This window comes from Parambassis ranga, chromosome 20, assembly GCF_900634625.1.
Source record: "Parambassis ranga chromosome 20, fParRan2.1, whole genome shotgun sequence".
NCBI classification, from domain to species: Eukaryota; Metazoa; Chordata; class Actinopteri; family Ambassidae; genus Parambassis; species Parambassis ranga.
Window position 1 is genome coordinate 13,574,312 of NC_041040.1, and position 13,582 is coordinate 13,587,893.

A 13,582-nucleotide genomic window follows, 5' to 3' on the forward strand; every position below is an offset into this window, starting at 1 on the left:
ACATTTTTTTCTGCAGAATGGCTTTCACAAGGATGAGGATCCGATTTGTGAGGCAGCCTTTATGCAGCCACTTAAAAACCTTGTTGATTCTGAAGTCCGAACCAATAAACAAACAAGTGGTTTGTAAAGCTGTTTAAAGATTGACTAAAAGAAGCAATACATAGTTCTGCCCTCACAAAATGTAACAGTTTTACTAGTTTTCTTTTTGAGTTTTTGTTTCTGGACCTTTGTTTTCCTATGGGACATTTAAGATATCACCACACAGTGGATATTTGGTGTCACTTTGTATTATAGATACATTTAAATTTTCTAGTGATTTAGAATGCATATTTCTCTATATTTCTCTCTTTTCACATTTTCAAACGCCAGCGTGCATTCAGCAAGGTGTGTCTCTACTGTGACCCCTTAGAGATAACACAGCTATGTTTATAATACAACAGTGGCCCACAGCAGTAGAACAGATCATATTTTCCAAAATAAGCTGACGCGGTTAAAAGACTTTTACCCAATAGACTCAAATCAGGAAGATCATGACCTGCAATATTGAAGGCTCAAGGCAACTTCTGAGATTGTTCAAAACTGTAGGGACACCCTTCTGATATTGAGCTGCATCCGACGCTCTTGCTGTCGCTCCGTTGTTCCCAAAATCTCTAACTGATCTGCGACTGGTACAGACTTAACAAGGAGAATCACCGGTGGCATTATATTAAATAGGTACAGTGCAAAATCAGCAAGTGACCTTCACAGGGATTTTTTTTTTTAGATCTTTGTTAAAAATATTAAATCATGCATTTTTCTTTAGCCATGTTGTCTGATATTTTAAAATAACTAATAAAAAAATAAGCACATTTTCTTGTATTAGCATTTGCTTTGATTGGACTGAGTCACCTCAATTCCCCTGACTCAGGTGTGACCATGAATGATATGGTTTAGGAAAAGAGGGGAGGGGCAGCCTGTCTGTGTGTTTGTGTTTGTGTGTGAGAGGGAGAGCGGGAGTGGGTGTGTGTGTGTGTGTGTGTGGGTGTGTGGGTGTGTGAGAGAGAGAGAGAGGGAGAGGAGGGTGGGAAGAGTGGGAGTGTATGAACAGGAAATACCCTCTTTTTTTTTTCCTAAAAACATGTCATCTAATTAACATGTTTTTTTTTTAAGTGGACCACGGAATAATGTGATTCTCTAGTGACAGATCAAAATGTATGTCTGTTTTATGCGGGACTCATCTTTGCTATAAGAGGAAGATGTCTCAGCTGAGCAGTGCGTGAGGACGCTCCTCTGCTGTTACTCCAGTCACCAGTGCACTGATGAATCACTTCCAATTATCACAATCAGTATTAAGAAACGTTTTCTAAATAATATTATTGCCGTTTTCCTTTTTCGAAAATACTTAAGTATTTTAAATAGTAAAGTTATGTTCGACACGTGCTCCTGCGTGACTTTTTCAAAAGAAGCCTGTTGGTGTATTTCAGCACCTCGGACAGCGACTCTGCCCACAGCTGTTTCCTCTTGAGGCCTTTGGGTTTCTATACAAACACTTTTTCTCCTTTCAGTGTAAAATCCATACGAATAAAAAGGGATAAATGCTCTCAGCCTATACAATACAATATCTTTTATTAAGCGGGACATATAGGGATTCTTCTATTATTTCCACAATGTACATTTGGTGAGCAACGTCACTGAACATTAAATCAGTCAAAGCTACGCAGATTCCGAAATGTAGAACACACAATAATGTGAATATGCACTTTATAAATTATATAACTATATTTTTTTTTTTAAATAAAAGGGCTCTAAGTCGTCCGGTGGCTGAAATATGTCGCCTTTTTTTCTCTTTTAATAAACTCGTTGGCGGCCTACATTTGGCTTATTTTCAATATGTTCAGCATCCAAACGCAACACCATTGACAGCACAAAACATAAAGGAAAAAAAAACTTCCATTCGTGCAAAAAAAATGCCTTGGGCGTGAGAGCACTTCTTCTTCTTCTTCTTCTCTGGTTGTCCATAATTCCATATACTTCACTTGGACGGAAACCATATATTCGTTAAGGCTATACAAACACAAAATAGAGCATAACACACTCGGCCTGTCCAGGACATCAGTTTCTCCACTCCTCAACTTCTCTCTTGTCCATGTTTTGCCCCAGGTACACCCGTTGGTCTGTCGGCAAAGTTTGTTTTCCAAGCATGAGGAAAATCCACCGACATTCATGCCCCTCTGGCCGTTTTAATCATCCAGATTGCGTTAAAGTTGACTGATGGATTTTGAATATATGAAACTCCAAGGAAACGTTCGTATTTGACTAGATAGTGGACGAGTGTGGGTATACAGATATTCGTCGGCTTCCTTGGCTGACAGTTATTTAAGTTAAAAATAAATGGCATGTTTTTGAGTCCCGTGCGACGCATCGCAGATTAGATTATAGAGGAAAGACTAGAAAGCCTGAGAAGGTGGAGTATTTCCATCCGCCCATAAGGGTGCCCCGTTCCAGCTTCAGATAGACTCGGTCCTCCCGTTCAACCATCAGCAGTACTCCGTTGCTGGCCGCCTCTCTCGTCACGTCCTGGTCACCGGCGAATGCTGATATAACCGGATAATCATTCTGCATCAGATTGACCTGCGGAGAATGAGCAGAAACAAGCTTGGAGTTGAGTCTCATGCTCAGATGCCTTTAAAGCTCCTAAACAATTTCATGTTTGCTCACCTGTATGGTTTGTCTGTTGTAAACCTTTACCACGTGAAAGCTGAAACTATAAATCCCCCTTCTTGGCGCCTGAAAAACACTCGCTTTGAGATCGAAATGGTTGCCGATGTTCACTAAAACCTGTAACCAGAAAGGGGCATAATGAGGCTGTGCTTCATTGTTTCTATTTGCACTCACCTATCAGTACATGGACATTTTTCTTCCACAACGTAAACAGCTGGTTGTTGATGTTTGCTATGCATACTGACTGCAGAGATACGCGTCAGAGAGCCTGGCTGTGGATTGCCAAATGTTTTAAGTTGCACTTCAGTCGCATGTTTGGGAGGGTTCCCAATCTGACGCGCAGAAGCAGGCCGCTGTCCAAAGACCTCAGCCATGAAAACTTATTGGAACACATAATCAAAGGCTACACAACGCATATGTAAATGCGACTGAGGCTTAACGTACAAGTAATAAATGATTCTGCATGGATGGTCATTCGTTTTGGCGGCGCATCTCTGAATCACGCCAATTACGCACAGTAATAGATGAATCCCCCCGCAAAGGAGAGACAACATTAGTTTAGAGCTAAACAGATCACACACACCATCAGCAGTCAACAACGAACATGATCTTAAGTTCTGTAGCAAAGGAGGACACAATGAATGGGCCAAACTGAACAATATTAGAGTGTCTGTGGAATGTGTTGAATTCAGTGGACATCTGACCTGGTCAAAATAGATGGTCATAGACGTGTTGCTCATCTCTGACGGCTCATGGTTGGTTCCCCGCACAGCGGAAAAAGCCACCTTTGCTCCAGCTGAGCGGACTGAAATGCCAAGTGAGGAGGTGACCGCTCCGTCCGAGGAAGGGTTCGAGTCGCACACCACGAGACACTTCCCTTCCAGTACGATGGGCTCCGTGTCGTTCTGGCCGAGGCAGAAAGCCACGCCGCATCCCAAGAGGAGGGCTAGTGCCAGGGTGGCACAGGGTCCCGGGCAGCGCGCTGGCACCATGGTTGGATCGCTGATCCCGTGCACACTGATACAACCCGGCAGCCCCTTGGAGGTTTGTTAGTACTCGATCACCTGGTCCAGACTTAGTCGCTTCTCTCTTCCCCTCTCTCTTCCTCTATCTGTGATGCTCCCTCACTCTCTCAAACACCCTCTGACACACAGACGCACTCAGACTCTCCGGCTGAGACTCCCCTCCCTCCCGTGCGTCTTAGTTGATTTCGGGAGAGTATTTAGACAACTGGCGTTGTAAATCCTAATGATATGAAAGAAAATGGCAAGTTTTACAGTGCGGCAGCACCAGAGATTCAATTTTACACAGTTTAACAACTGGATGTGACATATTCTGTGTGCGTAAAATGGCTATTGTGCGTAAAATGAAAAGCAGCTTCTGTTAGTAATAGCACAAATCCAAACACTGGCGCTATAGAAGCTGATAATCATTCTTTGTTCTCATCACTTTTGATCAAACACCTATCTGAGCTCCCGCGCAGTGTTAACTGATAGAACTGTGCGCAGTAGCAGTTTGTAGGAATGTAAATATCCAAAATTGTGCCACCGTCCGAGACTTTGGTTCTGGTTTATGCCAGCACTAGCACTTTTTAGAGATTTATGTTGAGAGAAGATAAAGAAGTATAACCTACCTGCGCTATCCATTCCGCTGGTATGCTCTCTGTCTCTCCTACACGGTGAACTGAGCGCTCAGATCGCTGGTGCAAAAAAAAAGAAAAAAAAAAGAAGAAGCAGCAAGTCTCTGGGCTCCCTTTCGAGGGACAACTCACGCCCATTCTTTGTGTGTAGCCACTGCAACAAGACTCCTCAGAAGTATCTCGCAATTAAGAGCACATGCGTGGACTAATGGGTTTGTTTACATATTAATTAGTTCAATGATGTGAGCTCGGACGGCAAAGATCACTTGCTCTCAGTGTCTGTCATTTATATGCTGTGGGTTTCTCATGTCTGTCTGTGATTAATCCGAAATGAAGGGTGCTGCAGTGGATAACCTTGCAATTGTATGGTACATTCAGCATGCATGTATATGTTACTAATTTGAGACTTAAGCGAGGATTTTTTTATCAGTCTAAAAAAGATACTTGTGCGCCACCCAGTGGCTGATTTTAATTGCGCATACTGGGTATCTGCTCATGAGACTTCTGCAACTAAAACTCAAACATAGAAGTAATTAAAATAACATAAGTGTGCGGCATCTTCCTTGTAAAAATACATCCATGTATACTGTATGCATGTCAGCAGTTTCTTTCCACATGCCTAATCAACAAAGTGTGCACAGGCAAGTTGAAAGCAGGTGACACTTCAAAAATGCTCACTTCAGAGAGAATGACCTGCACCACCCTTAGCCTTTTCTTTTCAATTCCTGACATGGCATCATCCTTTGAAGAGCCATGTAGAAGGGCCCTATCAGTGCTCTGCACTCCTGAATGGCTTCAGAGTGGCCTTCACAAGTGGTGAGCCCTGACGTTAGACCTTTAATGAGCTGTCATTTTCCTACCTACAGATATGCTAAGTGGCCACATTATGCAAAGAACCCATGGCCTACTGCATACACTGTCTTGAACTATGTCTAGGCTTATTTAATTGTGGCACACAGTTGTATCTATTTGAGTTTTTCTGTCAGTGATTTGAATGCATGGGAGCAAATGCAATCCTTCTAATTTAGAGATACCTACCTTCTGTGTAATTAAAAACTCATAAGCTTTGTAAGGTAAGACTCTCCTTATGAGTCCTATCTGAGGGGGAAAAAATCATTATGTTTAACAAAATATATCTGTATATCAGCAGTTTATAATTTAAAAAATATAACACTTGACTCTTCTACCTACCTTAATCTGAATTAGACTAAAGTCTTCAGCTAAAGCTATCATTTGTCTTAATGAACATTAGCTGAGTAATAGTAGCAATCTGATAACACACCCTTTTGTTTCAGAGTTTCTTAGCTAGCATTGCCTTGGGTTTGGCATTTTGTTCTTTGTATATAGCATTACATGTTATGTAATGTCATTGTTGAAGTGTCTTATGTAAACACTGCTGAGGACATTTGATTATTAGTTCTTTCCAGCCCATCTTAGCTCTGCATTATGTATTGGACCTGTTGGTTAACCCCTTCTCTGAGTAAGGACGAAGCACACTCTAAGCCACATCTGTCACTGTTCTAAAGACACCATAATTCTTGCTTTAGAGTAGGACTGTTGCTGTAAGTTTTAATTTATGTTTAGAGGTGCACATTTTTAAATGTGTTATTTTTGGCTTGTAAATCTTCTACACAGTCACTAGTAGTAGTAGTTACTAGTAGTTACCTGTTAAACTTGGTGACTGGATGGAATTTATCCTGTCTTTGTTGTTTACAGGAACAATTCATTAAAAAACACTCTTCTGGATAAGGCTCTTGAGATGGGTTTTGACCCAAGAGTTACTTTTGTCAATACAGCACAGATGCCATCTACACCCTGTGACAGGCATGCTATTGTCAGAATGCACTGGCTTATAGCTTATTAAGTCTTTTGTCAACAGTGTTGTCGCCTCGAGCTTCAAATGTATGAATGTGAGTCAGTTAAGTGGCTGAGAAGATGTTGCTTCAAAATATATATTTTAATGAAAGTACACACTGTATTTTAGACTTAGTTATGGTTAATCCTCCCTTCGTTTTCTGTCCTGTTTGACAAACATTGCACTGTCAGAGCTGACTGACAAACCATGCGGAAGAGTGACATCAGGTATCCAAGAGCCACAACTGACCCCAGGCTTTCAGAAGGACACACAGCTACAGAAAACATCAAATGTCAAGTACAGGGGACATGCTAGGAAAAGGGATGTGGCCTACATGGCATTAACATACCAGGGGCTGCTGTTGCCCTGAAAGGGACTTCACTTCCATCAGGCAAGCTGGTCGACTAGACTGACAACAACGTTATGCTTATTTTCCCTGACAGCTAGCAGAGCCTACTGGCTTCCAGGAACGGGGAGGTCGAAGCAAGCCATCTGCTTTTGCAAAGCAAGGGACTTATCTTCAATCTGCTTGATTTTGTGCTTTTCTGTACATGTTGTGTTTATATTAGCATAATTCTCCTAATGACTTAGTTTTGCATAATGTAGAGTCCCTTATTTAGTGACCTTTTATTTACATGAAATGTAGTATTTACCTCGATTACTGTACCCATTTAATATTTCACCTCTGTGACAAGTATAATCCATATAATGAACGAAATCAGAGGAGGCCCACCCCTCACACCACCATATGCTCCATCAGATCTAAAATATCCTTTTTAAAATAAATATCTGCCTGTCCATCCGTCTGCCAGTCCATCTGCCTCTGTAGCTATAAATGACTCCCTATATCTTCATATTTTAAACGAGGTCAGACTCTCAAACTGCTTCATTTGTGAGTCCCCTCTTACTGCAAGCCTGGTCTGAGTGAGATGGGAGGTGGAGAGGGAGATTGTGTTATGTCTCTCTTGTCTTACATCAATAAGATGTGACCTCTATCTTAGCATGTGTGAGGAGACAAATAGCATCAATCTTGCCTGTTCCTCCCCCGCTAGTGCTGGGCTAACACCCTGATGAGAAGTTATATATTAGTATCACACAGAAAGGTTACAGCAGACTGTACTGTATCTACTGAAGCTTACAGGTAATTCTATGTTTGCTGGTGTGTAGTTGTACTAAAGAAATGGTTAGGACTGGAATCTTTTTGGGTTTTTTTTTTGTTTTTGTTTTTTTTGCATTGTAGTAGTATCCAGGAAATGAAAGGTCGATTAAAAAATGCAAGTATGCACAATCTATCTGTCTCTATCTAATCTTGTATTTCAACTTCTTATTCCGTCCTACCAAGAGGACATTTTTGTGTTATAATGTTGTTTTTGTTTATGCCATACAAATGCAAGTGCAGTGGATTACTGCTTTAAATGACACACAAGCAAACCCTACAGAAAACTTGTCCAATTATTAAATATTGTATATACAGTAATCACTTTTAATTTAATAACAAATTGACTGTTAAAGCTTTATCCTTACAAAACTTTCAGCTTCTCCCCTTTTATTTTGAAGGCTAATATGTCTATGCGCACCGGAAGGAAGTTGAGCCTGACTGTCCGTGTGCAATCGCCATCACCATGGCGACTGGATACAGGGACAGTTCATTAGAGCGCCACTAAAACGGTTCATTTATGAGACGTCGATGACCAAAAACGTTAAAAGTACTCTTTAATCCTCTAGTTTATAACTAACGTTAAACTAACGTTCTGCGACGGCTTGAATCCCGCACGTTATACTTCGAAACGCTGTATACCAACGTGCTTTACACCGTACAGTGCCTTAAAACTTGCATGCTAATAGCATTTATTTAGTGCCGGGTCACAAAGTTGTTAAAAGACCAGAGAAACAAATGGCTGCAGCGAGAGCGTTTGAGCCCAGAGGTCGACAAGCGAGGACGTTTAAAAAAGCTGACAAAACATCTTCAGTGGTCATCACGAGTTACATGGAAAGGTAATCTGACAGACACAAATGTGTGTAATACTTCCCTCTGAATTATCTGCATTTTAACTCTAGATGTGTGCTTTATTTTTAAGTAAACTGCCCTCATTACCACTTTGTTCCCATTCTGCATTATTCTAAATGGCAGACTTAACTACAGGGAATAAAACCTCTACCTCTGTGTGTCCACAGCTCTAGAGGTTAACTAATTTGAATAATTTGAACTTTTCATCTCAAATATGTGTCGTTCCCCTTGTTAAAACACCACAGAATATGATTTATTCATTCAGTATGGTGTTCTCAGTGGTAGTATTTTCAGCAGTTTTGTAAATGCTGAGAAATGTGAGCGATCAAACAGGCAGGTAATGGGAATGTCCTATGTATAGTTTCTTTTACCGTTGCTTCTAAATGAGAACATTGCCCTATCAGTATATTGACAGAAGTGTATAATACAAATTGATTGATTTAAAACATATTTGTTGCATAGAGTGCAAACAACATATGGGCGTGAAAACACTGTTGTCACTTCTTTCTTATGATGTCTAATTACCATCACTCCAGGATGCCATGTGAGATCCTGCTAAAGATTCTGTCATATCTGGATGCTTCTGCACTTCATGTCATCGGCCATGTCAGTAAGCACTTCAATCAGCTTGCCAATGACAAGTGAGTATCAAAAAGAGTGTTATACTGTAATTTTAATGCCAATTTATCAATAGAAAGACAGCATAGCACACTACTTGCTGACAGAGCATGTCTGGCCTGCTGCCTCAGTATTTATTTGTTCATACACGTCTGTTGATTAGTTAATCACATAAGACTTAATATAAAGGACCATAGTCCACCACTCTTTATTTTTCAAAGCATCTTTGTTTTCATGAAATCTGTAAAAGCATTTTGAGTTAGCTAATTTGTTATCATATTAGAATGGCAACCATGTCAAAGAATAGCATACCAAACAGATTCTTTTTAACTGTCTTAAACTGCTGTTTTTACTAACCACTGTCTTATCTGCCTTTCTGTGCTGTCAATGCAGTGGTTTGTGGAAAAAGGTCTACTCAGCAGAGTTATTGAAGTACAATCAGCAGAAACCCATGTCCTTGGATGCATTGCTGTTAAAGCAGACCTTAAAACTGATGCAGGTGGTAACTGTGGTCAGCTGGAAGCTGCACTACTTTAGGACCATAGGTTTCTATGACTTGAAAAAGAGGATGCACGTCCGGAGGTCCATAAGTACTCACACTGGACTACCTGTCAATGCAGGGTTGGACCTAAACAGCAGATGCAAAAGGGAGAAAAAAACTCAGATAACATATTTGAGGTGAGTTATTCATTTAATGTACCAGCCACTTGATTTCACTTACCTGATGCCTGAGTGTGTCCTGACAGGTGTTGCTTGTGAGTTGAGTTATTTGAGTCCTAGGCATCCATTTGAACATCTCAGACACTGAAGTAAGAAAAAAGCCTCTTTAGTGTCATAGTTTGTCTTGGTTCACTCAAGACGAGGTGTTTAGATCACACTGTATATAGTGATGTATACTGTTTGCAGTTAGAATGCCATAGGACATTGGAGATCTGCTCGTGCCTCACAGAGCGGTTAGAGGACAGTTAAAGCTTCTGGCAACCAGAAACAAAGTATGGTTTGTTTTTCATATCACACTTAATGACAACGTTTTATCAAAGGTGAGAAAGAGGTCTTTGTCTGAACGTGATGTTGGCTCAGAGGGATGCCAGCACGCAGGGGAAAGCTCCCTTACCGGCTCCACCACGGTTTCTGCTGTGTTTTTATAACCTCTGATTAGAGGCTGTGCAGCACTCAATTTTGAGTTCTGAGGCAGCCGCTGTGGTACAGAGGGGAAGTAGAAATAATTGTGTTCCTTGCTGAGGCTGTCTGAATTGTTGAAATAAATTACTTAGCCCCCCAACCCCTTATCCACAACACACACACACTAGCTTGCGCACCTTCTCCTTCCCCCCTCCTCCCACTAACTCAGACAATTCCCTGTGGGGGTTTGTCTGTTAGAGACACTGAGGAGCATGCGATTTACCTTGGTAATAATCATTTCACAAGACATCACACATACAGACAGTGCAGAGTGAAATCCCCTGGGTCATCCCAGGCCTCCTGGGCTGCTCCAGTTCTTAGCTTTGTTCCTCCACTTAATTGATATTGGATGGTGCCTCAGCAAGACACCGGCTGCATCACAGTAGGGGCAGCCCTGAATCACAGTTTAGACAGAATTGGATCAAGAGATTTATCACAACAGCTGCGGTTTCATTTCATTCGTTGCATATCATTTCATTATGCAAGAACAGCTTAAACGGAGTCATGGCAAAAGAAATGTAACAGCCATTACACTCATAATTTTCCTGATTTTAAAAAGCAACAGTCAGCTTTAACAAAAGCTGCCCCATTATTTTGCATGTATTAAATGCAAATGAATAGATGGGAGATCAGATTTTTGTTCATTATATTTTTATCTAGCTATTTATAGAGAGCCTGTATGAATTCTGCCTGTGTTTAAATGAGCAGTTAATAGTTAAGATCTTTTTTTTTTGCAACACCTTTAAAAGTCATAGTATACTCTACTAATTCTATAATTCTTCACTGTGTTATCTTACTAAAGAAAATTACACATCAGCTGGGGACTGACAGTTATCGATAAATCTGGGCGTGAGATCACCTTGGACCTGGGCCTGTCCCACATCTCCAATACTTCTGTGACTCTATGCTGGTACACAGGAGACAACTTGCCTGTCTACAAGCAGATTTCCACCCTTCAACTCTACGGCATCAGGAGGATAGACCTGAACTGCCCTGGCCTGAACAAGTAAACAAAGCCGGCATCCGTTTTCGCTCTCTTTCTGTGTAGAGAAGATTGAAGCAAGGCGTCTGGACTTGTAGAGTTTTCTAGAAGACGTTTCGCTGCTCATCCAAGCAGCTTCATCAGTTCATCAGTCCAGACGCCTTGCTTCAATCTTCGCTACGTATGATGACCTGGATGACTGAGAATCTTCATCAACATCTCTTTCTGTCTATTTCTGTCTCGTCTTCTCTCAGTAAAACAAACTATTTTCACTTGCTTGCTCTGTCAGACCTGGTTGGAGGTCCCTCATTACAACTGTGGACTTCAAGGATCCTACTAGAAGTGCACAGAGTCTTGGCACGGACAGACTGATAGAGATGAAATTGCTACAGCCTGGTGTCGTCATGGGTGTCTGGAGGGTAATTAATTCACAGGCAGCTGTGGTTTTTGAATTCATTCATTAGCTAATCTATGCTGCAGATACATTTCCTTTAAACTATGGAACGGCTTCCATGCTTATCCTGCATCTGATTAGAGTGTTTTTCTTTTTCACGTTTGGACAAACAAGTAGCTAGTGATGGTTGTTTTTGCAGGACACGTGCTCTGTTGCCTTCTTCATGTTCACTCTCCACTCCCATCGACTCTTGGAAAGGAGCATTTTCGGATCCTTAACCTGGTAGGCAGCACCATACTCACATGCGTACATGCTGTGCAGTTTATTACCTTCAAATAATTCATTAATTTGATGTTCCATATGTGACACTCATTATCACAGTATTTCAACAGAATTTGGACCTGCAGGACATGCAGCTTGAATTAAGGCCAATACTTAGCTAGCTATTGAATTGGATCTTCAGCAGATATCAGAACAAAGACCTGCTGTTTGACTACATCAAGGAAAAAAATCCAACAATCCCAAAGACTAAAAAGCCTGTGTGCATTTGCTGGGCAATTTCAGATTAAGTAGGCTGATTTGAGTGGTTGAAAATGTGCATCCTCCACTTTGGCTTACTCTTATTTTCATCTTTGTCATCCATGAAAACAATCAGTGATGTTTTACTCCTCAAAGTGCCTTTTTACTGAATCATTTAGGAGGGAAAACAATCAGGACCATTCAGCATTCAGGACATTACTAACCCTACTTTCAGCACAGTGTGGGTATAGCCCCCTCTTCTGGCTTCCTGTGAGAGCACAGTAGAGTTTTCTGCCAGACCGCAGGCCACATTAATAGCAAACCTCAGGCAGGCACTTTTCTAATTTCTATACTCGCAGTACAGTCTAAATTTACTCTTTTACTATTGTCTTTCTGCAGCCCCTGTATGGAGCTAGGAACTGCCCGTTTTGACGATGTAGACCCTGAATATGGTCTACATGGTTACCAACTACACATTGCTCTCCACAACATTGAAAGCGAGTTCATGTCTGAAAGGTTTCCCAGTCTCTTCTGCCGCAGAGGTAATCCTTTTGTACTGCATGGAAAGTATAGTAAGCTCTACACAGAGAGACCCAGTCTCAGGAGAGCAATGCCCCCTCATGCTTACTAATCAGATGACCCAACACTGAAATGTTAGCGTTATTATTGTGTAGTGGTTTACCGTTTGTGTGCTGTTGTCTTTGACCAGATCAGATATCTGATGGACTGATCCCGCTGGCTGCTATTAGCAGCAAAATCATATCACAGCACATACGTCTGCCAGACAACATCACCCTGCCCTGGCGGTCTGAAGGCCTACAGGGCACTGTGAAGGTAAGGCATGTACTCTAGGCGGCATACTCTCTTGTCTCACTGTGTGTTTATCGCCTTGTTTACTTTTCCTCTTCTTGCCAGAATTGCTTCATCATGAGTCTGACTCTGCTGGAGGAAAACAGGAAGCCCTTTTTGTGCATCACCACTCCTGTTTCCATTAAGGCGGACAAGGCGGCTGTGTGTTATGACTGGGACAGTGCGACCTACCTGATGAACTATCAGGACTCAGACAGTCACGTGAAGATGAAGTTTGTGTGGCTGAGTGAAAAAGAACAGTTTGTTCTTGTCAGCTTAACAGTCTATTTGAGTGTTAAGAGAGTCAATGAATACTTTGGTAGAGAATACTGATGCCGTGTTCCATCACGGATCCACTGATTTGTTTAAATTTATTACCTTTTAAAAATAAGCTCTATGTCAGTAGAGATGAAACGACTCATTCTGTGCCTTCAGTAAACATTGCACTTCAAAAATATCAGCTGTCATTCTGCCTTCGACTCTTCAATATTTTTTTATGACTTTGGTTTTAAAACATTTCATTTTTTTGCTCCAGGACATCTATGATATCAGTGAATTTCTTGAAATTTGGTACAAGCAGTTACTTAGACTTGATGCTGAACTGATTAAATTTTAGCTATCTATAGAAATCTATACATAATGTATAACTTAGTTATACATTATATAATATAACTGAGTTATATCTCATACATGCATACTCTCATACATTCTTGTATTTTCTCTTTCCCTTTCTTGTTGGTCTGGTTATTAGCATACTTAACTGGATGAAAATGAAGACATGCTCTATGTGTTTGAATGGAATGAAAGCTCCACTCCTTTTCTGTTTCAATTCCAAA

The 13,582-nt window shown here is 41.0% G+C and overlaps 2 protein-coding genes across 2 annotated transcripts; one reads left to right on the forward strand and one right to left on the reverse strand.

Moving 5' to 3' along the window:
• Positions 1–1,800: 1,800 nt before the first annotated feature.
• cbln2b (cerebellin 2b precursor) lies at positions 1,801–4,402 on the reverse strand. Its single transcript, XM_028433205.1, has 4 exons — positions 4,334–4,402; positions 3,405–3,945; positions 2,698–2,817; positions 1,801–2,610 (listed from the first exon to the last, which is right to left on the reverse strand). The coding sequence occupies exons 2-4, from the start codon at positions 3,690–3,692 to the stop codon at positions 2,413–2,415; spliced, it is 606 nt and encodes a 201-aa protein (XP_028289006.1). The 5' UTR covers positions 3,693–3,945; positions 4,334–4,402; the 3' UTR covers positions 1,801–2,412.
• A 4,337-nt stretch (positions 4,403–8,739) lies between these two features.
• Positions 8,740–13,079, forward strand: fbxo15 (F-box protein 15). The gene is made up of 8 exons (XM_028433540.1): positions 8,740–8,843; positions 9,214–9,498; positions 10,805–11,008; positions 11,274–11,403; positions 11,578–11,660; positions 12,297–12,439; positions 12,607–12,731; positions 12,813–13,079. Exons 1-8 carry the CDS (start codon positions 8,740–8,742, stop codon positions 13,077–13,079), a joined length of 1,341 nt encoding a protein of 446 aa, XP_028289341.1.
• The last annotated feature ends 503 nt before the right edge of the window (positions 13,080–13,582 follow it).